This window comes from Bombina bombina, chromosome 4, assembly GCF_027579735.1.
Source record: "Bombina bombina isolate aBomBom1 chromosome 4, aBomBom1.pri, whole genome shotgun sequence".
In the NCBI taxonomy this organism is placed as follows: domain Eukaryota; kingdom Metazoa; phylum Chordata; class Amphibia; order Anura; family Bombinatoridae; genus Bombina; species Bombina bombina.
Genome location: NC_069502.1, coordinates 732,670,908 through 732,692,626, shown reverse-complemented (window position 1 = coordinate 732,692,626; position 21,719 = coordinate 732,670,908). Strand labels below are relative to the sequence as shown.

General features: G+C 41.3%; 1 protein-coding gene across 1 annotated transcript in view; it reads left to right on the top strand.

The window, feature by feature from the left end:
* SNX9 (sorting nexin 9) overlaps positions 1 to 21,719 on the top strand; it is a 470,387-nt gene that overhangs the window by 414,614 nt on the left and 34,054 nt on the right. Inside the window, 2 exon segments of the mRNA XM_053710947.1 lie at positions 9,956 to 10,059; positions 12,713 to 12,790. Of these exon segments, the coding sequence (XP_053566922.1) occupies positions 9,956 to 10,059; positions 12,713 to 12,790 (182 nt within the window).

Below are 21,719 nucleotides of genomic sequence, written 5' to 3'. Positions count from 1 at the left end.
CAGTCCAAGTGCAACTGTCAACCCCAGGGTTGCAGTGGGCTAGATGCTGAGGACTCAAATTAGGCCATGGCCAGACGCCTCAGCTGTCTGTATCCAGATACCATAGTCATAAATACATCAATATGTTCAACAATGTATAAAATGACTATATAAATCAAATTAATCCAGGGATGGTGTAATATACCAGCAGTAACCAGCAGGTTAGCTATTTCATGTCAGGAGCTCCAGATATTGCACCCTGTCTTGAACGCTGCCTGTACACGCCCCCTTTTTCATTTTATTTATTAATAAGTCACACGCTTTATGATCTTCTTTTCCCTCCCCATAAAAAGTTTACAATTAAAACTACCGCAAATTATATTTCTCCAACATTGGTGTGTCCGGTCCACGGCGTCATCCTTACTTGTGGGATATTCTCTTCCCCAACAGGAAATGGCAAAGAGTCCCAGCAAAGCTGGTCACATGATCCCTCCTAGGCTCCGCCCACCCCAGTCATTCTCTTTGCCGTTGCACAGGCAACATCTCCACGGAGATGGTTAAGAGTTTTTTGGTGTTTAAATGTAGTTTTTATTCTTCTATCAAGTGTTTGTTATTTTAAAATAGTGCTGGTATGTACTATTTACTCTGAAACAGAAAAGGATGAAGATTTCTGTTTGTAAGAGGAAGATGATTTTAGCAGACAGTAACTAAAATCGATTGCTGTTTCCACATAGGACTGTTGAGATGAAGTAACTTCAGTTGGGGGAAACAGTTAGCAGACTTTTCTGCTTAAGGTATGACTAGCCATATTTCTAACAAAACTGTGTAATGCTGGAAGGCTGTCATTTCCCCTCATGGGGATCGGTAAGCCATTTTCTTAGTCAAAAACAAACAGAATAAAGGGCTTATTATGGGCTAAAAAACTGGTAGACATTTTTATGGGCTAAATCGATTGCTTTATTTGTTCATATTATTCAAATTTAGGCTAACAATTGACATTTATAATCTTGGGGAACGTTTATAAAACGGCAGGCACTGTATTGGACACCTTTTTCAGTCAGGGGGCCTTTCTAGTCATAGACTGAGCCTCATTTTCGCGCCATTAATGCGCAGTTGTTTTTTGAGAGCAGGGCATGCAGATGCATGTGTGAGGATCTAAGAATCTCTGAAAAAGCTTTTATTTTAAGGGTTAAAGCTCTGAAATTTGGTGTGCAATACTTTTAAGGCTTTAAGACACTGTGGTGAAAATTTGGTAATTTTTGAACAATTCCTTCATACTTTTTCACATATTCAGTAATAAAGTGTTTTCTGTTTGAAATTTAAAGTGACAGTAACGGTTTTATTTTAAAACTTTTTTTGTGCATTGTTGACAAGTTTAAGCCTGTTAACATGTCTGTACCTTCAAATAAGCTATGTTCTATATGTATGAAAGCCAATGTGTCTCCCCATTTAAATTTATGTGATAATTGTGCCATAGCGTCCAAACAAAGTAAGGACAGTACTGCCACAAATAATGATATTGCCCAAGATGATTCCTCAAATGAGGGGAGTAAACATGATACTACATCATCTCCTACTGTGTCTACACCAGTTTTGCCCATGCAGGAGGCCCCTAGTACATCTAGTGCGCCAATACTTATTACCATGCAACAATTAACGGCTGTAATGGATAACTCCATAGCAAATCTTTTATCCAAAATGCCTACTTATCAGAGAAAGCGCGATTGCTCTGTTTTAAACACTGAAGAGCAAGAGGACGCTGATGATAATTGTTCTGTCATACCCTCACACCAATCTGAAGGGGCCATGAGGGAGGTTTTGTCTGAGGGAGAAATTTCAGATTCAGGAAAAATTTCTCATCAAGCTGAACCTGATGTTGTGACATTTAAATTTAAATTAGAACATCTCCGCGCACTGCTTAAGGAGGTGTTATCTACTCTGGATGATTGTGACAATTTGGTCATTCCAGAGAAATTATGCAAGATGGACAGGTTCCTAGAGGTTCCGGTGCCCCCCGACGCTTTTCCTATACCCAAGCGGGTGGCGGACATAGTAAATAAAGAGTGGGAAAAGCCCGGCATACCTTTTGTTCCTCCCCCTATATTTAAGAAATTATTTCCTATGGTCGACCCCAGAAAGGACTTATGGCAGACAGTCCCCAAGGTCGAGGGGGCAGTTTCTACTCTAAACAAACGCACTACTATTCCTATCGAAGATAGTTGTGCTTTCAAAGATCCTATGGATAAAAAATTGGAAGGTTTGCTTAAAAAGATTTTTGTACAGCAAGGCTACCTTCTACAACCAATTTCATGCATTGTTCCTGTCACTACGGCAGCATGGTTCTGGTTCGAGGAACTAGAAAAGTCGCTCAGTAGAGAAACTCCATATGAGGAGGTTATGGACAGAGTTCACGCACTTAAATTGGCTAACTCTTTTATTTTAGATGCCGCTTTGCAATTAGCAAAATTAGCGGCGAAAAATTCAGGGTTTGCTATTGTGGCGCGCAGAGCGCTTTGGCTAAAGTCTTGGTCAGCGGATGTGTCATCCAAGACAAAATTACTTAACATTCCTTTCAAAGGTAAAACTTTATTTGGACCTGATTTGAAAGAGATTATTTCAGACATCACTGGGGGAAAGGGCCACGCCCTTCCACAGGATAGGTCTTTTAAGGCTAAAAATAAGCCTAATTTTCGTCCCTTTCGCAGAAATGGACCAGCCTCTAATTCTGCATCCTCTAAGCAAGAGGGTAATGCCTCACAACCCAAACCAGCCTGGAAACCAATGCAAGGCTGGAACAAGGGTAAGCAGGCCAAGAAGCCTGCCACTGCTAACAAGACAGCATGAAGGAGTAGCCCCCGATCCGGGACCGGATCTGGTGGGGGGCAGACTCTCTCTCTTTGCTCAGGCTTGGGCAAGAGATGTTCAGGATCCTTGGACGCTAGAAATAGTTTCTCAAGGTTATCTCCTGGAATTCAAGGAACTACCCCCAAGGGGAAGGTTCCACAAGTTTCACTTATCCTCAAACCAAATAAAGAGACAGGCATTCTTACATTGTGTAGAAGACCTGTTAAAGATGGGAGTGATACACCCAGTTCCAATAAAGGAACAAGGAATTGGATTTTATTCCAATCTGTTCGTAGTTCCCAAAAAAGAGGGAACGTTCAGACCAATTTTGGATTTGAAGATCCTAAACAAATTTCTCAGGGTACCATCGTTCAAAATGGAAACTATTCGAACGATTCTACCCACCATCCAGGAAAGTCAATTTATGACTACCGTGGATCTAAAGGATGCGTACCTACATATCCCTATCCACAAGGAACATCATCAGTTCCTAAGGTTCGCTTTTCTGGACAAACATTACCAGTTTGTGGCTCTTCCATTCGGATTAGCCACTGCTCCAAGGATTTTCACAAAGGTGCTACGGTCCCTTCTAGCGGTTCTAAGACCAAGGGGCATTGCAGTAGTACCTTACTTGGACGACATTCTAATACAAGCGTCGTCCCTGTCAAAGGCAAAGGCTGATACGGACATCTTTCTAGCCTTTCTCACATCTCACGGATGGAAGGTGAACAAAGAAAAGAGTTCTCTGTCCCCGTCAACAAGAGTTCCCTTCTTGGGAACAATAATAGATTCCTTAGAAATGAGGATTTTTCTGACAGAGGTCAGAAAATCAAAACTTCTAAGCTCTTGTCAAGTGCTTCATTCTGTTCCTCGTCCTTCCATAGCGCTATGCATGGAAGTAATAGGATTGATGGTTGCAACAATGGACATAGTTCCTTTTGCACGAATTCATCTAAGACCATTACAACTGTGCATGCTCAAACAGTGGAATGGGGATTATACAGACTTGTCTCCAATGATTCAAGTAGATCAAAAGACCAGAGATTCACTCCGTTGGTGGCTGACCCTGGACCATCTGTCCCAGGGAATGAGCTTCCGCAGGCCGGAGTGGGTCATTGTCACGACCGACGCCAGTCTAGTGGGCTGGGGTGCGGTCTGGGAATCCCTGAAAGCTCAGGGTCTATGGTCTCGGGAAGAGTCTCTTCTCCCGATAAACATTCTGGAACTGAGAGCGATATTCAATGCTCTCAGAGCTTGGCCTCAACTAGCAAAGGCCAAATTCATAAGGTTCCAATCAGACAACATGACGACTGCTGCTTATATCAATCATCAAGGGGGAACAAAGAGTTCCCTGGCGATGAAAGAAGTGACCAAAATAATTCAATGGGCGGAGGATCACTCCTGCCACTTGTCAGCGATCCACATCCCCGGAGTGGAAAATTGGGAAGCGGATTTTCTGAGTCGTCAGACATTTCATCCGGGGGAGTGGGAACTCCATCCGGAAATCTTTGCCCAAATAACTCAATTATGGGGCATTCCAGACATGGATCTGATGGCGTCTCGTCAGAACTTCAAGGTTCCTTGCTACGGGTCCAGATCCAGGGATCCCAAGGCGACTCTAGTAGATGCACTAGTAGCTCCTTGGACTTTCAACCTAGCTTACGTATTCCCACCGTTTCCTCTCATTCCCAGGCTGGTAGCCAGGATCAATCAGGAGAGGGCCTCGGTGATCTTGATAGCTCCTGCGTGGCCACGCAAGACTTGGTATGCAGACCTGGTGAATATGTCATCGGCTCCACCATGGAAGCTACCTTTGAGACAGGACCTTCTTGTTCAAGGTCCATTCGAACACCCAAATCTGGTCTCCCTCCAACTGACGGCTTGGAGATTGAACGCTTGATTCTATCAAAGCGTGGGTTTTCAGATTCGGTGATAGATACTCTGGTTCAGGACAGAAAACCTGTAACTAGAAAAATTTACCATAAAATATGGAAAAAATATATCTGTTTGTGTGAATCCTTAGGATTCCCATGGAATAAGATAAAAATTCCTAAGATTCTCTCCTTTCTTCAAGAAGGTTTGGAGAAAGGATTATCTGCAAGTTCTCTAAAGGGACAGATCTCTGCTTTATCTGTCTTACTACACAAAAGACTGGCAGCTGTGCCAGATGTTCAAGCATTTGTTCAGGCTCTGGTTAGGATCAAGCCTGTTTACAGACCTTTGACTCCTCCCTGGAGTCTAAATTTAGTTCTTTCAGTTCTTCAAGGGGTTCTGTTTGAACCCTTACATTCCATAGATATTAAGTTAATATCTTGGAAAGTTTTGTTTTTGGTTGCAATTTCTTCTGCTAGAAGAGTTTCAGAGTTATCTGCTCTGCAGTGTTCTCCTCCTTATCTGGTGTTCCATGCAGATAAGGTGGTTTTGCGTACTAAGCCTGGTTTTCTTCCTAAAGTTGTTTCTAACAAAAATATTAACCAGGAGATAGTTGTACCTTCTTTGTGTCCGAATCCAGTTTCAAAGAAGGAACGTTTGTTACACAATTTGGACGTTGTCCGTGCTCTAAAGTTCTATTTAGAGGCTACTAAAGATTTCAGACAAACATCTTCCTTGTTTGTTGTTTATTCTGGTAAAAGGAGAGGTCAAAAAGCGACTTCTACCTCTCTTTCCTTTTGGCTTAAAAGCATCATCCGATTGGCTTATGAGACTGCCGGACGGCAGCCTCCTGAAAGAATCACAGCTCACTCCACTAGGGCTGTGGCTTCCACATGGGCCTTCAAGAACGAGGCTTCTGTTGACCAGATATGTAAGGCAGCGACTTGGTCTTCACTGCACACTTTTGCCAAATTTTACAAATTTGATACTTTTGCTTCTTCGGAGGCTATTTTTGGGAGAAAGGTTTTGCAAGCTGTGGTTCCTTCAGTTTAGGTGACCTGATTTGCTCCCTCCCTTCATCCGTGTCCTAAAGCTTTGGTATTGGTTCCCACAAGTAAGGATGACGCCGTGGACCGGACACACCAATGTTGGAGAAAACAGAATTTATGCTTACCTGATAAATTACTTTCTCCAACGGTGTGTCCGGTCCACGGCCCGCCCTGGTTTTTTAATCAGGTCTGATGAATTATTTTCTCTAACTACAGTCACCACGGTATCATATGGTTTCTCCTATATATATTTCCTCCTGTCCGTCGGTCGAATGACTGGGGTGGGCGGAGCCTAGGAGGGATCATGTGACCAGCTTTGCTGGGACTCTTTGCCATTTCCTGTTGGGGAAGAGAATATCCCACAAGTAAGGATGACGCCGTGGACCGGACACACCGTTGGAGAAAGTAATTTATCAGGTAAGCATAAATTCTGTTATTCTGGGAGGCTTGAAAATGTATCTATGCTCTTACACCTGCTGAACTATCTTAGCATTGCAAAACAAACAAAAAACACCAACTGAAAAATGCCATTGACACTAGTTTTTTTGCAGCCCTCCAGGAAAGACAGAACTGACAATGTGATTTTGTGGCTCAGAAAAAAAATAAAACTAAAAGTGTGTGCTTTTGGGTTATCACAACTCAATAGAGCCCTCGGGAGGGAAGAACTACAGGAAGAGGATACCATGAAACCTTACATAAATCTGGCCCTGTGCCACTGAATATTTTTAGGAAATATATTGTTTGTTTGTTGAATGGCCATAGATTTATGTACAGTCCTTAAAAGGGACATTTAATACTAAATACATTTTAAAAGTGTAGTATTGAGGTTATTCCTTGCCTCCCTTTAGTCATGGTGCCGCCATTTTGAAATCTGTCTTTCATTACATTCCAATGCTGATGTGTTTGCACATGTGCAGTAGCTCTCCTTCAGATCCCTGCAGTGTAACCTAGGTTACATAATTACAACACACACGATTAGAGTGAGGTGCATGAAATTTATTTAGTGTTTATTGTCCCTTTAAAGGGGTAGTAAACACCAAAAATTTTATTATTTAAAAACATAGATAATCTCTTTATTTACCATTCCCAAGTTTTGCATAACCAACACTGTTATAGAAATATACTTTTTACTTCTGTAATTACCTTGTATCTAAGCGTCTGCAGACTGCCCCCTTATGTCAGATCATTTGACAGACTTGCAATTCAGGCAGTTAGTGCTGACTCTTAAATAATTCCACGTGCATGAGCACAATGTTATTTATATGAAACACATGTTACTAATGAATGTGATATTTTGGAATTATACTGTTTTACAGTACAGTACCTCTGTTTATAATGTTGAGTAGATTATAGTTTTATTATTCAGGGAAAAACAACTATTTTTTTTATATATCCATAGAATAGATTGGCAATTAAACTATACATTGCAAAAGATCTGCTAAATTGAAAAATTTAAATCCTCTGATTTAGTCTGTTGAAACCACTTAGCGACAGGTTTAAATGAGTTACTTGAGTGATTGTATAATCACTGTGTAGAATGTAACGTGGTTAGTCTGAAATATGCACTTATTTATTGTAGTAATTATAAAAAAAAATCACAACTACAAAAAAGATTAACCTATTTGCTATGAAATTTTGAGATTTATTTGTAAAATTTATTTATTTGTCATTTTAAATAAATCATGAAAAAGGTATCTTGTCCAAGATTTAGTTCACTCTTGTTAGTTTGATAAAACAGCACTCTTATTGTGCACAAGTTAGAATTATTGTGAATATTAGTTTTATTACCAATATATTAATTAATATTATCTCCTGAATGTAAGAAATTTGTTTAATATGTGTATCTTTTCTTTGATGCTATCAGTAATTTTTCTTAGCAATAAAGACAGACGTTATCACCCCCCAAAAAATACAAATCCAGATCTTGCACAAAGAACCCTTTTCTTTCAAGTGAGGCTTTTATGTCTGAAAAAAGTTGAATCTGTCAGCTGTGTGAGATTACAATGGATGATCTGTTTTCGCTCTCTTATGTTTAGCCAATACTAATTAGCTACTTAGTATCTCTGATGAAGTTTACCTTATTATATATATGTACAATTTGTTTTTCATTTTTACAACTATTCCTCAAAATATAAAATATATACCTATTTATATTTATATAAAAATATGTTAACTCGATCCATGTATTTGCATCATCCAATGTGGAATAGCAAAATTTAGTTCATTGATATATCAAAATTGTCATCCTATAAACAAGAATGAGGGACATAAATAGTGAATGTACAATGCAGTTTTAAATTAAATTTGAGCTGCCTCTTGTGCAGCAGTAAACCACAGGTATGCACATCCTTCTTCCTCATGCGCTCTAGAGTAAAAGTAAAGATACACCTTACTGATAGAGCAATGTGACCAATCACTATACTTATTGACATGTAAGTAGCATCTTTAATTTGTGCTTGGATGCCAAAGAGGGCTGCAGTGCATTGAAAAGTGCTGATGCGCTCTCTAGTGTTGAAGAGGTTAATAGCATTGTACAAAATTTCCCCTAAGCACCATGTAGAAGACACAGTTGCCATTAGAATAGATCACCTACTCTTACAACTACGCTGTATTAGTCCTTATATACAAAGTCCTTTTTTCCACCTTATTTCAAATACAAATGGTGATTCCAGACTTCCACTTTACAAAGTTCTTAGAATATCTAAGCATATAAAGCAGATACAAAAAAACACAGTGCGAAATTTATATAATTGGATGGGAGGATATATATAGCAAAAAATACAGACTGCACTCGCTGGGATATAGAAAAACATCACCGCTTCTTTTATTCTTTTATTATTACCTGAATAAAAGTAGCTGTGACGTTTGTCTAAATCACGGCAAGTGCAATCTGTATTTCTTGCTTTTTATATTTGTCCAGCTCTCTGGTTGTTGTTTATGTCTGTGTGCGCACAGATCCTTATTCTACTGGTTTATGTGTATATACTGTATATATATATCTATATGTATATATTTATATATATGATAGTTATGAAACGTATGTATGTTTGTCTGTAAACATAGCAGTGCCTTTTTCTGTATATTTTGTAGCCATATTAGATCTATGGTAACATTTTGGCCTTAGTAGTAACCTAGCTGCAACATTTGAGCAGCTGAGATATTGCAGTTGCAGCAAAAAGGTAGTGAGCCTTAATTATAAAGTTAGATTTATTTATTCCTTAAAAGAATGGTAAAGTCAAAATTAAACTTTCATCATTCAGATAGTACATTCATTTTTAAACAAATTTCCAATTTACTTCTGTTATCTAATTTGCTTTAGGTAGCAGCAGTGCACTACTGGGAATTAGCTGCTGATTAGTAGCTGCACATATATGCCTCTTGTCATTGGTCACCTGATGTCCTCAGCTATGTCCTAGTAGTGCATTGCTGCTCCTTTAACAAAGGATACTCAGGGTTAAGCAAATTTGATAATATAAATAAATTGAATATTTGTTAAAGAAATGGTGAGCTCTAAGTCACGAAAGAAAAAAATGGGGTTTCATGTCCCTTTTAATATATAAAAAAGTTAAGCAGTTATAAAATTCTTGTTTCATTGGTTAAGGGCTCTATTTAAAGTGAAGGTCAATTTTGATGAATTAGTACCCAGTTTTTAATAAACCTATTAAAAACAAGGGCACTTTAATTAATCAAAATTAACATTTCGGTCCTTTTCTTCAAAAACTTACCTTTTAATCCTGTCAGCTGCTGCAGCGCATTCCTCCGCCCGTCGCAAGTCCTCTTCGTGGGTCCAAAATGACGAATCCGGCTTCCTCCAATCAGGGCGTTGCATCAGGCCATGATCCCCCCTGGGGGGAAGCCTTGATTTGAGTAAGCCAGATTCGTCATTTCTGACGTCAGAGGAGGCTTCTGACGGCCGGGGGAATCGCTGTAGCGGCATTCAGGATTAAAAGTTAAGTTTTTGAAGAAAAGGAGTGGAATGTTAATTTTTTATGAATTAAAGTGCCCTTATTTTTAATGGGTTTATTAAAAACCGGGCACTAATTCATCAAAATTGACCTTCACTTTAAGCAGTGAAATTTTGCTGACATTTTGCTTCTTTTGGGTGAAATTTGTCCCAATTACAAAAAATAATGCCCTTCGCAATAGATTAATTAAATGTACTTTGTCTCAACAACATGGTTTGTGATTGTAACTCATTTTCTATTATACAGGGAACAGAAGTGTGAAGCAGTTAGCAGATTTACCAAAGCAATGGATGATGGTGTTAAGGATTTGCTTAACGTGGGCCAAGAGCACTGGAAACGTTGCACAGGACGTAAGTGTAGTTGTAGCCTAAAGCTTGAGCCCCCAGATGTTTTGGAACTACATTTCCCAGGATGCTCAGAAAGCCTAAAGAGTGTCTCAGCGTCATGGGAAATGTAGTTCCAAAACATATAGGGGCCTAAGGTTGCTGACCCCTAGCCTACCCACTGATAATGTTGCTACCACTTCATGAGACAAAAAAAATTATGTACAAGTAATTCTTGCCTTCCACAAGAACACATTGGTTTATAGTGACTTGATCACAAAGTCTACCTTAGTACCTCATGATACCTGATACTTTTTAGCATTTGGCTTTTTACAATGACATTGCATTGGTTAAGTTTAACAAGATTTCATGAAAGACATACAATTACATGCCTGCTTTACCAAACAAACACTTCCCAAACAAACAGCATAATCAAAACACTTAGTGGCCGATTCATGATAGTGCGAGCGGACATCAATAAATGCTGACAGCATATGCTGTCAGCATTTATCATAGCAGAAGCATTTCTAGTGAAATGCTTGTGCAATGCCTCCCCCTGCACATTTGTGGCCAATCGGCCGCTAGCAGGGGGTGTCAATCAACCTGATCGTATCTGATTGGGCGGGTTGCTGTCCGCCGTCTCAGAGGTGGCGGACGAGTTAAGGAGCACTGGTCTTAAGACCGCTGCTTCTTAACTCCTGTTTCCGGCGAGCCTGAAGGCTTGTGCGGAAACAGGTGCATACAGGGCATGATAAATCGGCCCCATAGGCTGCAGTTCTTCATTATAAACATTAACCATAATTTGTATTACATTTCAATTCTTAATCCAAAGACAGTTGAGTTGACCTTGCTTCCCTTAACACCTGAATATCTTTCTCCATTCCCTATGTCTTTCCAACCCACTATTTCCCTCCTTTTAGCACTTCATGTAAACCAGACTTTTGTCAACCAAATTAAATTGAATTGAGGTTACAACTAACATCACCTGATCTCCTTAGGCTAAGTAGTAAATTCACTCTTCATTATCCCCGCCACTCTTCCAATGACTAGGTTACCTCCATTGTCAGATCATAGAAGAAATGTACAGTCATTTAAATTTTAACCCCTTAATGACCACAATGTACCCTGTATGTCACTGGTCGTTAAGGGTTTTTTCAGGACATAATAGCACAAGTCTAGCAAGAACATGCTATTAATGCCCTCCCTCCAGAAGGCTTTGTGGAATAGAGCAGTCTCAACGCTGGTGGCAAGACCACACTATAAAACAATCAAGTCCCAAAAAAAGGCCAGCGACATACAGGGTACGTCGCTGGTCCTTAAGGGGTTAAGGCTCGGAATGAACCTACTCATAAACACTGTATACAGTGTGTGACTTTTATACTACTCTCAGCTACTGTTTTACTTTTTGTCTTATGTTCTTTATTAATACTTTATTTTAAAAAGTACAATAAAGTAAAGAATGAGTCAACAAAAAAAGTTATGATGTAAATATAAAAACAATGGATAATAGGTATATTTAAAATGTAACATAATTTGTAACATATAAAATGTAACCTGGAAGCACTGATACTAAATACAAGGGTAATAAAAAGATACAGTAGATAATAGGCATGGGCAGATAGTTGTATTTGGCATTCATTTACTAAACAAAATGCAAAATATGGCAGAAGACAACTATTTTCAGCACCAAATTTATTTGTGTAAAAGTGCAACACACAAACTTCTGGGAAAGTCCAGATATTTCTGTGTTGCACTTTTATACTAATAAATTGGGTGCCGAAAAGAGCCAAATAAAGCTGTCAGTGGCCATATTCGGCTTTCGTTTAATAAACAAATTTTAAATATGAATATTTGTCCATGCCTAATAAATACTACTCTTAGAGATATTCCAATCCAGTTTCCCACAACTCCTCTAAGTTGTTCCCAATCTAGCAAGTACAAAGAAAATGTCACAATATGGAACCTACGGGGTAAAGGGGTCTGAAAACAGGTGAAATAGTATTGCACAATCACAAAAAAAATATTAATTTGATTATCTTATGCATTCACAAACTTTCAGGAATGATAAGGTACTTCAAAGTATCTTTTTGCCTGGAAAAGTTTTTTGGTTTTTTTATACTTTGCAGAATAGAACATTGTACAATATAGTGGAATAATACTTTAAAGAAATATGTGTATTAAAGGGATAGAATGGTCAAAATGGGTCTGGCAGCAGTCTTTAAAGGGACATTAAACCCAAGAAATGTATTTCATTATTCAGAAAGAGAATACAATTTGTAAAACGTTTCCTATTTACTTCTATTATCAAATGTATTTAATTCTTATGTTATTCTTTGTTGAAGAGATACCTAGGTAGGTAGTGTGCACATGCCTGAAGCACAACATGACAGGAAATAGTTCTGCCATCTAGTGCTCTTGCTTATGTAAAACATTGTTGCAAAACTGCTGCCATATAGTACTGCAGACACGTGCACACTCCTGAGCTTACATTTCTGCTGTTCAAATAAGGATAACAAGAAAACAAAGAAAATATGATAATAGAGGTAAATTAGAAATGTGTTTAAAATGTTATGTTCTATCTAAATCATGAAAGAAAAATTTGGGTTTTATGTCCCTTTAAACCACACACCTTTTCTGAGAGTCTATTTATTCCATCTGTGTTTTTTTTTCTCCACAACAGCTTTACCAAAGGAATATCAAAAGATCGGAAAGGCATTACAGAATCTATCTCAAGTTTTCAGCACCAGTGGTTATCAAGGTATCTGATGCTTAACTTTTTCTTTTTTTATCTAATAATAAAAGTGATTGGGCTGGTATAGTTTCTGATTTTAGTTTTGAAAGCTACAAGACATTTTCTTCTTAAATGGAAAGAGTCCACAGCTGCATTCATTACTTTTGGGAAATCAGAACCTTGCCACGAGGAGGAGGCAAAGACACCCCAGCCAAAGGCTTAAATACTCCTCCCACTCCCCTCACCCCCAGTCATTCTGTGCCTTTCGTCCCAGGAGGTTGGCAGAGAAGTGTCAGCATTTATTTTGTCTCTTATGGAGGGTAGTACTCTTCGACATGGGACAGGAATTTTAAGTAATCCTATCAGTCTCTCAGTGAGGGCTTGGATGAAAGTTAGAGTCCGGAGATGCAGGGAGAGTCTTTCTGCGAAACCATCCTGACTCATGTTAACAGCTCCTCAAGCAATCGGCGTTGTTGAACTTCACTCCGCTGCCTGCTTTCTTCTCTCAAGTCCATCGCGGAGGCGATGCTACTATCCATCACACTTGAAGGGCTGTGTTTCTGTTCCACGGCGTAGATTCCGGCAAGATCTTTTAATATTACTTTCTTTGAGAATGTACTGTAATTCAGATGTTTTCCCGAGAGGCTACCACCTTGCGGGTCTAACTTAACATAAGGGTCTCAGTGAGTCGCCTTTAGTATCTTGGAATCAAGGGTTAATGTCTCCTGAGGGGGGTTTTGGACAGGGGGGGTTTTAATCATGTTTGTTATGTGATTCAACCTGCTTATGTGTGGTGTTAATCGGGCTCATGGTTTGGAACATTAAGGCCTTTGGAAGTGACTCAACCTTATGGTTGGGCACGGTTTTTTGTACTGTACGGTTCACCTTGTAGCCGGGCGTTATTACGTTCCGTCTTCCATTTCCGCATTCCTGGCCGTCTGGTGAAGGAGAAATTTTAGTCCGCAGGGGTCTGGTCCATAGGAGGTGATGAGTGCCCCAGCCATTGGGGGTTTCAGGTGCCGTTTTGCTTTACTTCTTAGTCCATATTTGCATATCCTCTACCCAGTTATGGAGGATTCTGATGCTGAGACTGTCCAAATTTCAGATTCAGTTATGGAGGATTCTGATACTGAGACTGTCCAAATTTCAGATTCTGTGTCCGGTGCCGAATCCGGATTGGCCTCTTTGACACATGTCAACCAATTATGTTTTGTATGCATATGAGAACGACTTGTTCCTCGGGCTCGGGGAATCAAGGGACAGCTGAGCCATCCGCCTCGGGGGTCCCGTCCTACAAGAGGCGAGTTCCTTGCCATTCCATACTTCTGCACATGCGGGTAACCCAGTTTATGATTATTCCTCCATGCAGGGCGGCGTGCCCCCCCCCCCCGGAGGCTGCAGCACGTTTTTGCTTCCACTTATTTTTGGTGATTATTCGTCTGCAGAGTCCAGACGTTTAGTTGTGATTGTGCTTGTGCCCTATTGTCCCGGGTCTCCCGCCTTGGGGAGGGCCTCTACAGTTCCCTGCAGGTGTGCCTGTCCCTGAGTGTTGTGCCTTTCGTTACAGAATTGGCATATTACTCAGACATGTGTTTCAGTTATGAAATGACCCTATCCTTATCGGGTACTGGAATTTTCAGTCTGTTAATTCGAATGGTGCACCTCATTAGACATGTGGGGATGATGTAATCTCCTGATTGTTATTTTATTGAGATCTTTGCACCTTGAATGTGTGCGCGTAAGCTGTTTAAAATGTAACCAGCTGCAGCTCTTACACTTTCACCGTGTACTGTCTGGCTGAGTTATCAGACCTTTTGGTCTTCTTCCGTTGTCTCCGGGTGAGTTAGGTCTCCTTTTGAAAGATGTTGTCATTTCAGGATCTCGGTGGGTATAGTTGAGAACTATCCTGTTAGCTCAGACTCCTAGGATATAGATTTAGCTTTCAACTAGCTCCCTAGGTTTACAGGTAGAGGGATTACACTTCCTTCGGGCTCTGGGTGTATCCTCTCCTTCTCGGGGGGGCCTCGATTGAGGTTCTGTGTTCCCCTTTTGGAGACCTGTGTGTAGGTCTGGCGTCTTAGGTTGCCTAAAGCGTGCCCTCTGTCTGGGGGTTGCTTTTGCAGTCTGTTTCTTGCTTGGCTGCTTCTACTTCCTAGCAAGTATTCTCTGTTTCGTCCTGATGTGGACTCTGTGTTCTCGACTCAGGGTTTTTCGTAGGTGTCTGTTGCACATTTTTTTGTGGTTGGGATACGTTAGTATTCTGTGCTCAAATGCTGTGAGGACTTTGTCTTCATTTGTCTTTCAGTGCTTGCAGGATATTGGAGAGCAGACTTTTTCTGTCTCTATGCCTGGTCTTATCTTGGGTTTCCGCTTGGTATAGGCGTAGCCTCCTTTTCTCTGTTTGGGCCCACTTGGGTCTTTGTGAGCTGGGCTCACTATTGGAGGTTTCCTTTTATGGATTAGGGTGACCTTTCGGTTTCCTTCGGTTCTCCTTTGCCTTGTCCCCTTGGGAGTTTAGGCTGGTGTCCCCTTCATTAGTGTGGGGTGAGTGGTGGGGGACCGACTGTTGGGTGACGGTGTCTCCTGGAGGACTATTGGCTCAGTTGAGTCCAATTTGCGGTCTCTAGCTTGGCTTCTGGACTAGCTGCGGGTCAGTGTCCTTGGGGCCTTTCCTTTAAGGTTTCTCTCGGCTTTGGAAGAAGCGGGGGTTTTTGTTGGAGGTTCAGGCCTGGTGCCCTCAGTATGGGCTGCCTATTGTACCGTCCCATTTTGGCATTCAGTGTCCTCTGTAGCTTGGGTATTGTTTTCCCAAAAGTAATGAATGCAGCTGTGGACTCTTTCCATTTAAGAAGAAGTCCACAGATCTCCACACGTAAAAAATTTTGTGGGGTGTCCTTTATCTTCTGGCACCTTTCACCTGATATTTCTTCTACTGGTCCTTGTTCCTCGGCTGAATGACTGGGGGATGAGGGGAGAGGGAGGAGTATTTAAGCCTTTGGCTGGGGTATCTTTCTTTGCCTCCTCCTGGTGGCCAGGTTCTTATTTCCCAAAAGTAATGAATGCAGCTGTGGACTCTTCAGACTCCATCTGAAGAAAAGAAAATTATCAGGTAAGCATAATTTATGTTTTTAAAAATTAGTCAACTCAGTGCACATGAAAAATGATCTGTTATTTATTTTATATAAAATGCAAATCTTTTGAAATTGAAAACACTTAAGTTAAAAACATACCAAATACATTTATTTTAAATCTTATGACCTCCTAACAATTGCATAAATTGGATGTGCCAGGATGTAACCAATCACAGGCAGTATAGCAATCCTAGAGTTCTAAACAGAAAAAAATGCACGCCAGCATAATTTTTAAAGGGACATTAAACACTTTGAGATAGTAATATAAAATGATAAATCTTGTATATAAAAATTGCTCTGCAATATACTTTCATTATTTATTTTGTCCCCTTTTCCTGTAATTCCATTCTGAAATTGTGAGCTTTTCAGTTCCTGTTAGAACATTGTTATATTCCACACAGCCATTGGCTGCACACTATAGTGACCTATTTATAACTATTCCTAATTGGCCACAGCAGAAAGGGTAACCTAAGTGGTAACCTAAGTTTACAACATGGCTGCTCCCATTGTTTTATAGACACTAAAACTTTACACTTATTTTGTCAATATTTAAACAGCTAATGAAACTTTAAAAAAAATACATCTACATGTTATTCTCAGACTAATCTTTTCTTTGAATGCATCATTCTATCTAGCATTTATTTAGTGTTTAACCCTTTGAGTTCTAATGACGGCTCTGAGCCATCACAGAGTTTCTCACTCTGGTGCTAATGACGGCTCAGAGTCGTCTTGAGCACTCTCCCACCTTGAGGGAGATCTGGGGGCTCCTTAATGCTGCTACCCCGGCGATCGTGCCTGTAGAGTGACAGGCATCGCCAGGGCTTCACGTGATGCACGGTGATGTCACGCGCAATTACGTGATGACGTCACTGCGCAACTTTATTTCTCTTGTTAAGTGTGTTCAGTCCACGGGTCATCCATTACTTATGGGATATATTCTCCTCCCCAACAGGAAGTTGCAAGAGGATCACCCAAGCAGAGCTGCTATATAGCTCCTCCCCTCACATGTCATATCCAGTCATTCTCTTGCAACCCTCAACAAAGAAGGAGGTCGCGGGAGGAGTTGGAGTTTTTACTTAATTATTCTTCAATCAAAAGTTTGTTATTTTAAATGGCACCGGAGTGTGCTGTTTTTTCTATCTCAGGCAGTATTTGGAAGAAGAAACTGCCTGCGTTTTCTATGATCTTAGCAGGCGTAACTAAGATCCACTGGCTGTTCTCGACATTCTGAGGAGTGGGGTAACTTCAGAACATGGGAATAGCATGCGGGGTCCACCGCAAATGAGGTATGTGCAGTACAATATTTTCTGGGAATGGAATTGACTAAGAAAATACTGCTGTTACCCGTATGATGTAAGTACAGCCTTAAATGCAGTAGTAGTGACTGGTATCAGGCTGATAAATATATGCACAGTAGAGTTATTTTCTAGGGACTAGAATTTGACTGTGAAAATACTGTTAATACTGAAATAATGCTTAAGCCTTATCTGCAGTGGTAGCGACTGGTTGCAGGCTTAGTAATAACTTTGCATGACATTTAAAGAAGTTTATTTTCAAAACGTTTACTGGCATGTTATTCGTTTTGTGAGGTACTTTGGTGATAAATCCTTTGGGCATGAATTTTTTTCCACATGGCTAGCGTATATTTCTGCATAGAAACCGTTATATCAGGTCTCCCACTGTTGTAAATGAGCGGGAGGGGCCTCTTTTTAGCGCCTTGTTGCGCAGTTAAAATTCTAGCACAGTCTTCCTGCTTCTTCCTCCTTGATCCAGGACGTCTCTAGAGAGCTCAGGGGTCTTCAAAATTCGTTTTTTGAGGGAGGTAATCGGTCACAGCAGACCTGTGACAGTGTGTTAGACTGTGATAAAAACGTTTTATATTAATTTGATATCCGTTTTTTTGGGTACTGAGCGGTTAATCATCCGGTTGCTAATGGGTGCAATCCTCTGCTAATTAATACATTTAAAGAATTGTTGACTATAACTGAATTATTCTTTAGTTACTCAACTGTGTTTTTTAAAAGCGCTGCAGCGTTTTTTATATTGCTTGCAAACTTATTGAAAGTATTTTCCAAGCTTGCTAGCTTCATTGCTAGTCTGTTTAAACATGTCTGATACAGAGGAATCTGCTTGTTCATTATGTTTAAAAGCCGTTGTGGAGCCCAATAGAAATATGTGTACCAATTGTATTGATGTTACTTTGAAAAATCAATCTGTACCGCTTAAAAAATTATCACCAGACAACGAGGGGGCAGTTATGCCGTCTAACTCTCCTCACGTGTCTGTACCTTCGTCTCCCGCTCGGGAGGTGCGTGAGATTGAGGCGCCAAGTACATCAAGGCCCTTACAAATCACTTTACATGATATGGCTAATGTTATGAAAGAAGTATTATACAATATGCCAGAGTTAAGAGGCAAGCGCGACAGTTCTGGGTTAAGGACAGAGCGCTCCGATGACACGAGAGCCATGTCTGATACTGCGTCACAATTTGCAGAACATGAGGACGGAGAGCTTCATTCTGTGGGTGATGGTTCTGATTCGGGGGGAGACCGGATTCAGAAATTTCAAATTTTAAATTTAAGCTTGAGAACCTCCGCGTGTTGCTAGGGGAGGTGTTAGCGGCTCTGAATGATTGTGACACAGTGGCAATCCCAGAGAAATTATGTAAACTGGATAAATACTACGCGGTGCCGGTGTGTACTGACGTTTTTCCTATACCAAGGAGGCTTACAGAGATTATTAGTAAGGAGTGGGATAGACCCGGTGTGCCTTTTTCCCCTCCTCCGATATTTAGAAAATTGTTCCCTATAGACGCCACCACACGAGACTTATGGCAGACGGTCCCTAAGGTGGAGGGAGCAGTTTCTACTTTAGCCAAGCGTACCACTATCCCGGTGGAGGATAGCTGTGCTTTCTCAGATCCAATGGATAAAAAATTAGAGGGTTATCTTAAGAAAATGTTTATTCAACAAGGTTTTATATTACAGCCTCTTGCATGCATTGCGCCTGTCACTGCTGCAGCAGCATTCTGGTTTGAGTCTCTGGAAGAGGCGATTCGCACAGCACCATTGGATGAGTCTCTGAGCAAGATTAGAACCCTTAAGCTGGCTAATGCGTTTATTTCGGATGCCGTAGTGCATTTAACCAAACTTACGGCTAAAAATTCCGGATTCGCCATACAGGCGTGCAGAGCTCTTTGGCTTAAATCCTGGTCAGCAGATGTAACTTCTAAGTCTAAATTACTAAACATTCCTTTCAAAGGGCAGACCTTATTCGGGCCCGGCTTGAAGGAAATTATTGCTGACATTACTGGAGGTAAGGACCACACCCTTCCTCAGGACAGGGCCAAATCGAAGGCCAAACAGTCTAATTTTCGTGCCTTTCGTAATTTCAAGGCAGGAGCAGCATCAACTTCCTCCGCTCCAAAACAGGAAGGAACTACTGCTCGTTACAGACAGGGTTGGAAAGGCAACCAGTCATGGAACAAGGGCAAGCAGGCCAGAAAGCCTACTTCCGCCCCTAAGACAGCATGAAGTCAGGGCCCCCTTTCCGGAGACGGATCTAGTGGGGGGCAGACTCTCTCTCTTCGCCCAGGCTTGGGCAAGAGATGTACAGGATCCCTGGACGCTGGAGATTATATCTCAGGGATACCTTCTGGATTTCAAGACTTCTCCTCCACAAGGGAGGTTTCATCTGTCAAGGTTATCAACAAACCTAGTAAAGAAAGAGGCATTTCTACAATGTGTAGAAGACCTCTTAGTGATGGGAGTGATCCACCCAGTTCCGCGGACGGAACAGGGGCAAGGGTTTTATTCAAATCTGTTTGTGGTTCCCAAGAAAGAGGGAACCTTCAGACCAATCTTAGATTTAAAAATCTTAAACAAATTCCTAAGGGTTCCATCGTTCAAGATGGAAACCATTCGGTCCATCCTACCCATGATCCAAGAGGGTCAATATATGACCACAGTGGATTCACAAAGATCATTATCGGTACCTAAGGTTTGCCTTTCTAGACAGGCATTACCAGTTTGTAGCGCTTCCCTTCGGGTTGGCTACGGCCCCGAGAATCTTTACAAAGGTTCTGGGCTCTCTTCTGGCGGTACTAAGACCACGAGGCATAGCGGTGGCTCCGTACCTAGACGACATTCTGATACAAGCGTCAAGTTTTCAAAATGCAAAGTCTCATACAGAGATAGTTCTAGCATTTCTGAGGTCGCATGGGTGGAAAGTGAACGTGGAAAAGAGTTCTCTGTTACCACTCACAAGGGTCCCTTTTCTAGGGACTCTTATAGATTCTATAGAGATGAAGATTTACCTGACGGAGTCCAGGCTATCAAAACTTCTCAATGCTTGCCGTGTCCTTCACTCCATTCCAAGCCCATCAGTAGCTCAGTGCATGGAAGTGATCGGCTTAATGGTCGCGGCAATGGACATAGTGCCATTTGCGCGCCTACATCTCAGACCGCTGAAACTATGCATGCTAAGTCAATGGAACGGGGATTACTCAGATCTGTCCCCTTTGCTAAATCTGGATCAGGAGACCAGAGATTCTCTTCTCTGGTGGTTATCACGGGTTCATCTGTCCAAAGGAATGTCCTTTCGCAGACCAGATTGGACGATTGTAACAACAGATGCCAGCCTACTAGGCTGGGGAGCAGTCTGGAACTCCCTGAAGGCTCAGGGATCGTGGACTCAGGAGGAGAAACTCCTCCCAATAAACATTCTAGAATTAAGGGCAATATTCAATGCTCTTCTAGCTTGGCCTCAGTTGGCAACACTGAGGTTCATCAGATTTCAGTCGGACAACATCACGACTGTGGCTTACATCAATCATCAAGGGGGAACCAGGAGTTCCCTAGCGATGTTGGAAGTCTCGAAGATAATTCGCTGGGCAGAGTCTCACTCTTGCCACCTGTCAGCGATCTACATCCCAGGCGTGGAGAACTGGGAGGCGGATTTTTTAAGTCGCCAGACTTTTCATCCGGGGGAGTGGGAACTTCACCCGGAGGTATTTGCCCAACTAATTCTTCGTTGGGGCAAACCGGATCTGGATCTCATGGCATCTCGCCAGAACGCCAAGCTTCCTTGTTACGGATCCAGGTCCAGGGACCCGGGAGCGGTGCTGGTAGATGCACTAGCAGCCCCTTGGGTTTTCAACATAGCCTATGTGTTTCCACCTTTTCCGTTGCTTCCTCGACTGATTGCCAGGATCAAACAGGAGAGAGCATCAGTGATTCTGATAGCGCCTGCGTGGCCACGCAGGACCTGGTATGCAGACCTAGTGGACATGTCGTCCTGTCCACCATGGTCTCTGCCCCTGAGGCAGGACCTTCTAATTCAGGATCCTTTCAACCATCCAAACCTAATTTCTCTGAGGCTGACTGCTTGGAAATTGAACGCTTGATTCTATCAAAGCGTGGGTTTTCGGATTCGGTTATTGATACATTAATACAGGCTCGGAAACCTGTTACCAGAAAAATTTACCACAAGATATGGCGTAAATATTTATATTGGTGTGAATCCAAGAGTTACTCATGGAGTAAGGTTAGGATTCCTAGGATATTGTCTTTTCTACAAGAGGGTTTAGAAAAGGGCTTATCCGCTAGTTCACTAAAGGGACAGATTTCTGCTCTGTCTATTCTTTTACACAAGCGTCTGGCAGAGAATCCAGACGTCCAGGCTTTTTGTCAGGCTTTGGCTAGGATTAAGCCTGTGTTTAAAGCTGTTGCTCCTCCGTGGAGCTTAAACTTGGTTCTTAAAGTTCTTCAGGGTGTTCCGTTTGAACCCCTTCATTCCATTGATATTAAGCTTTTATCTTGGAAAG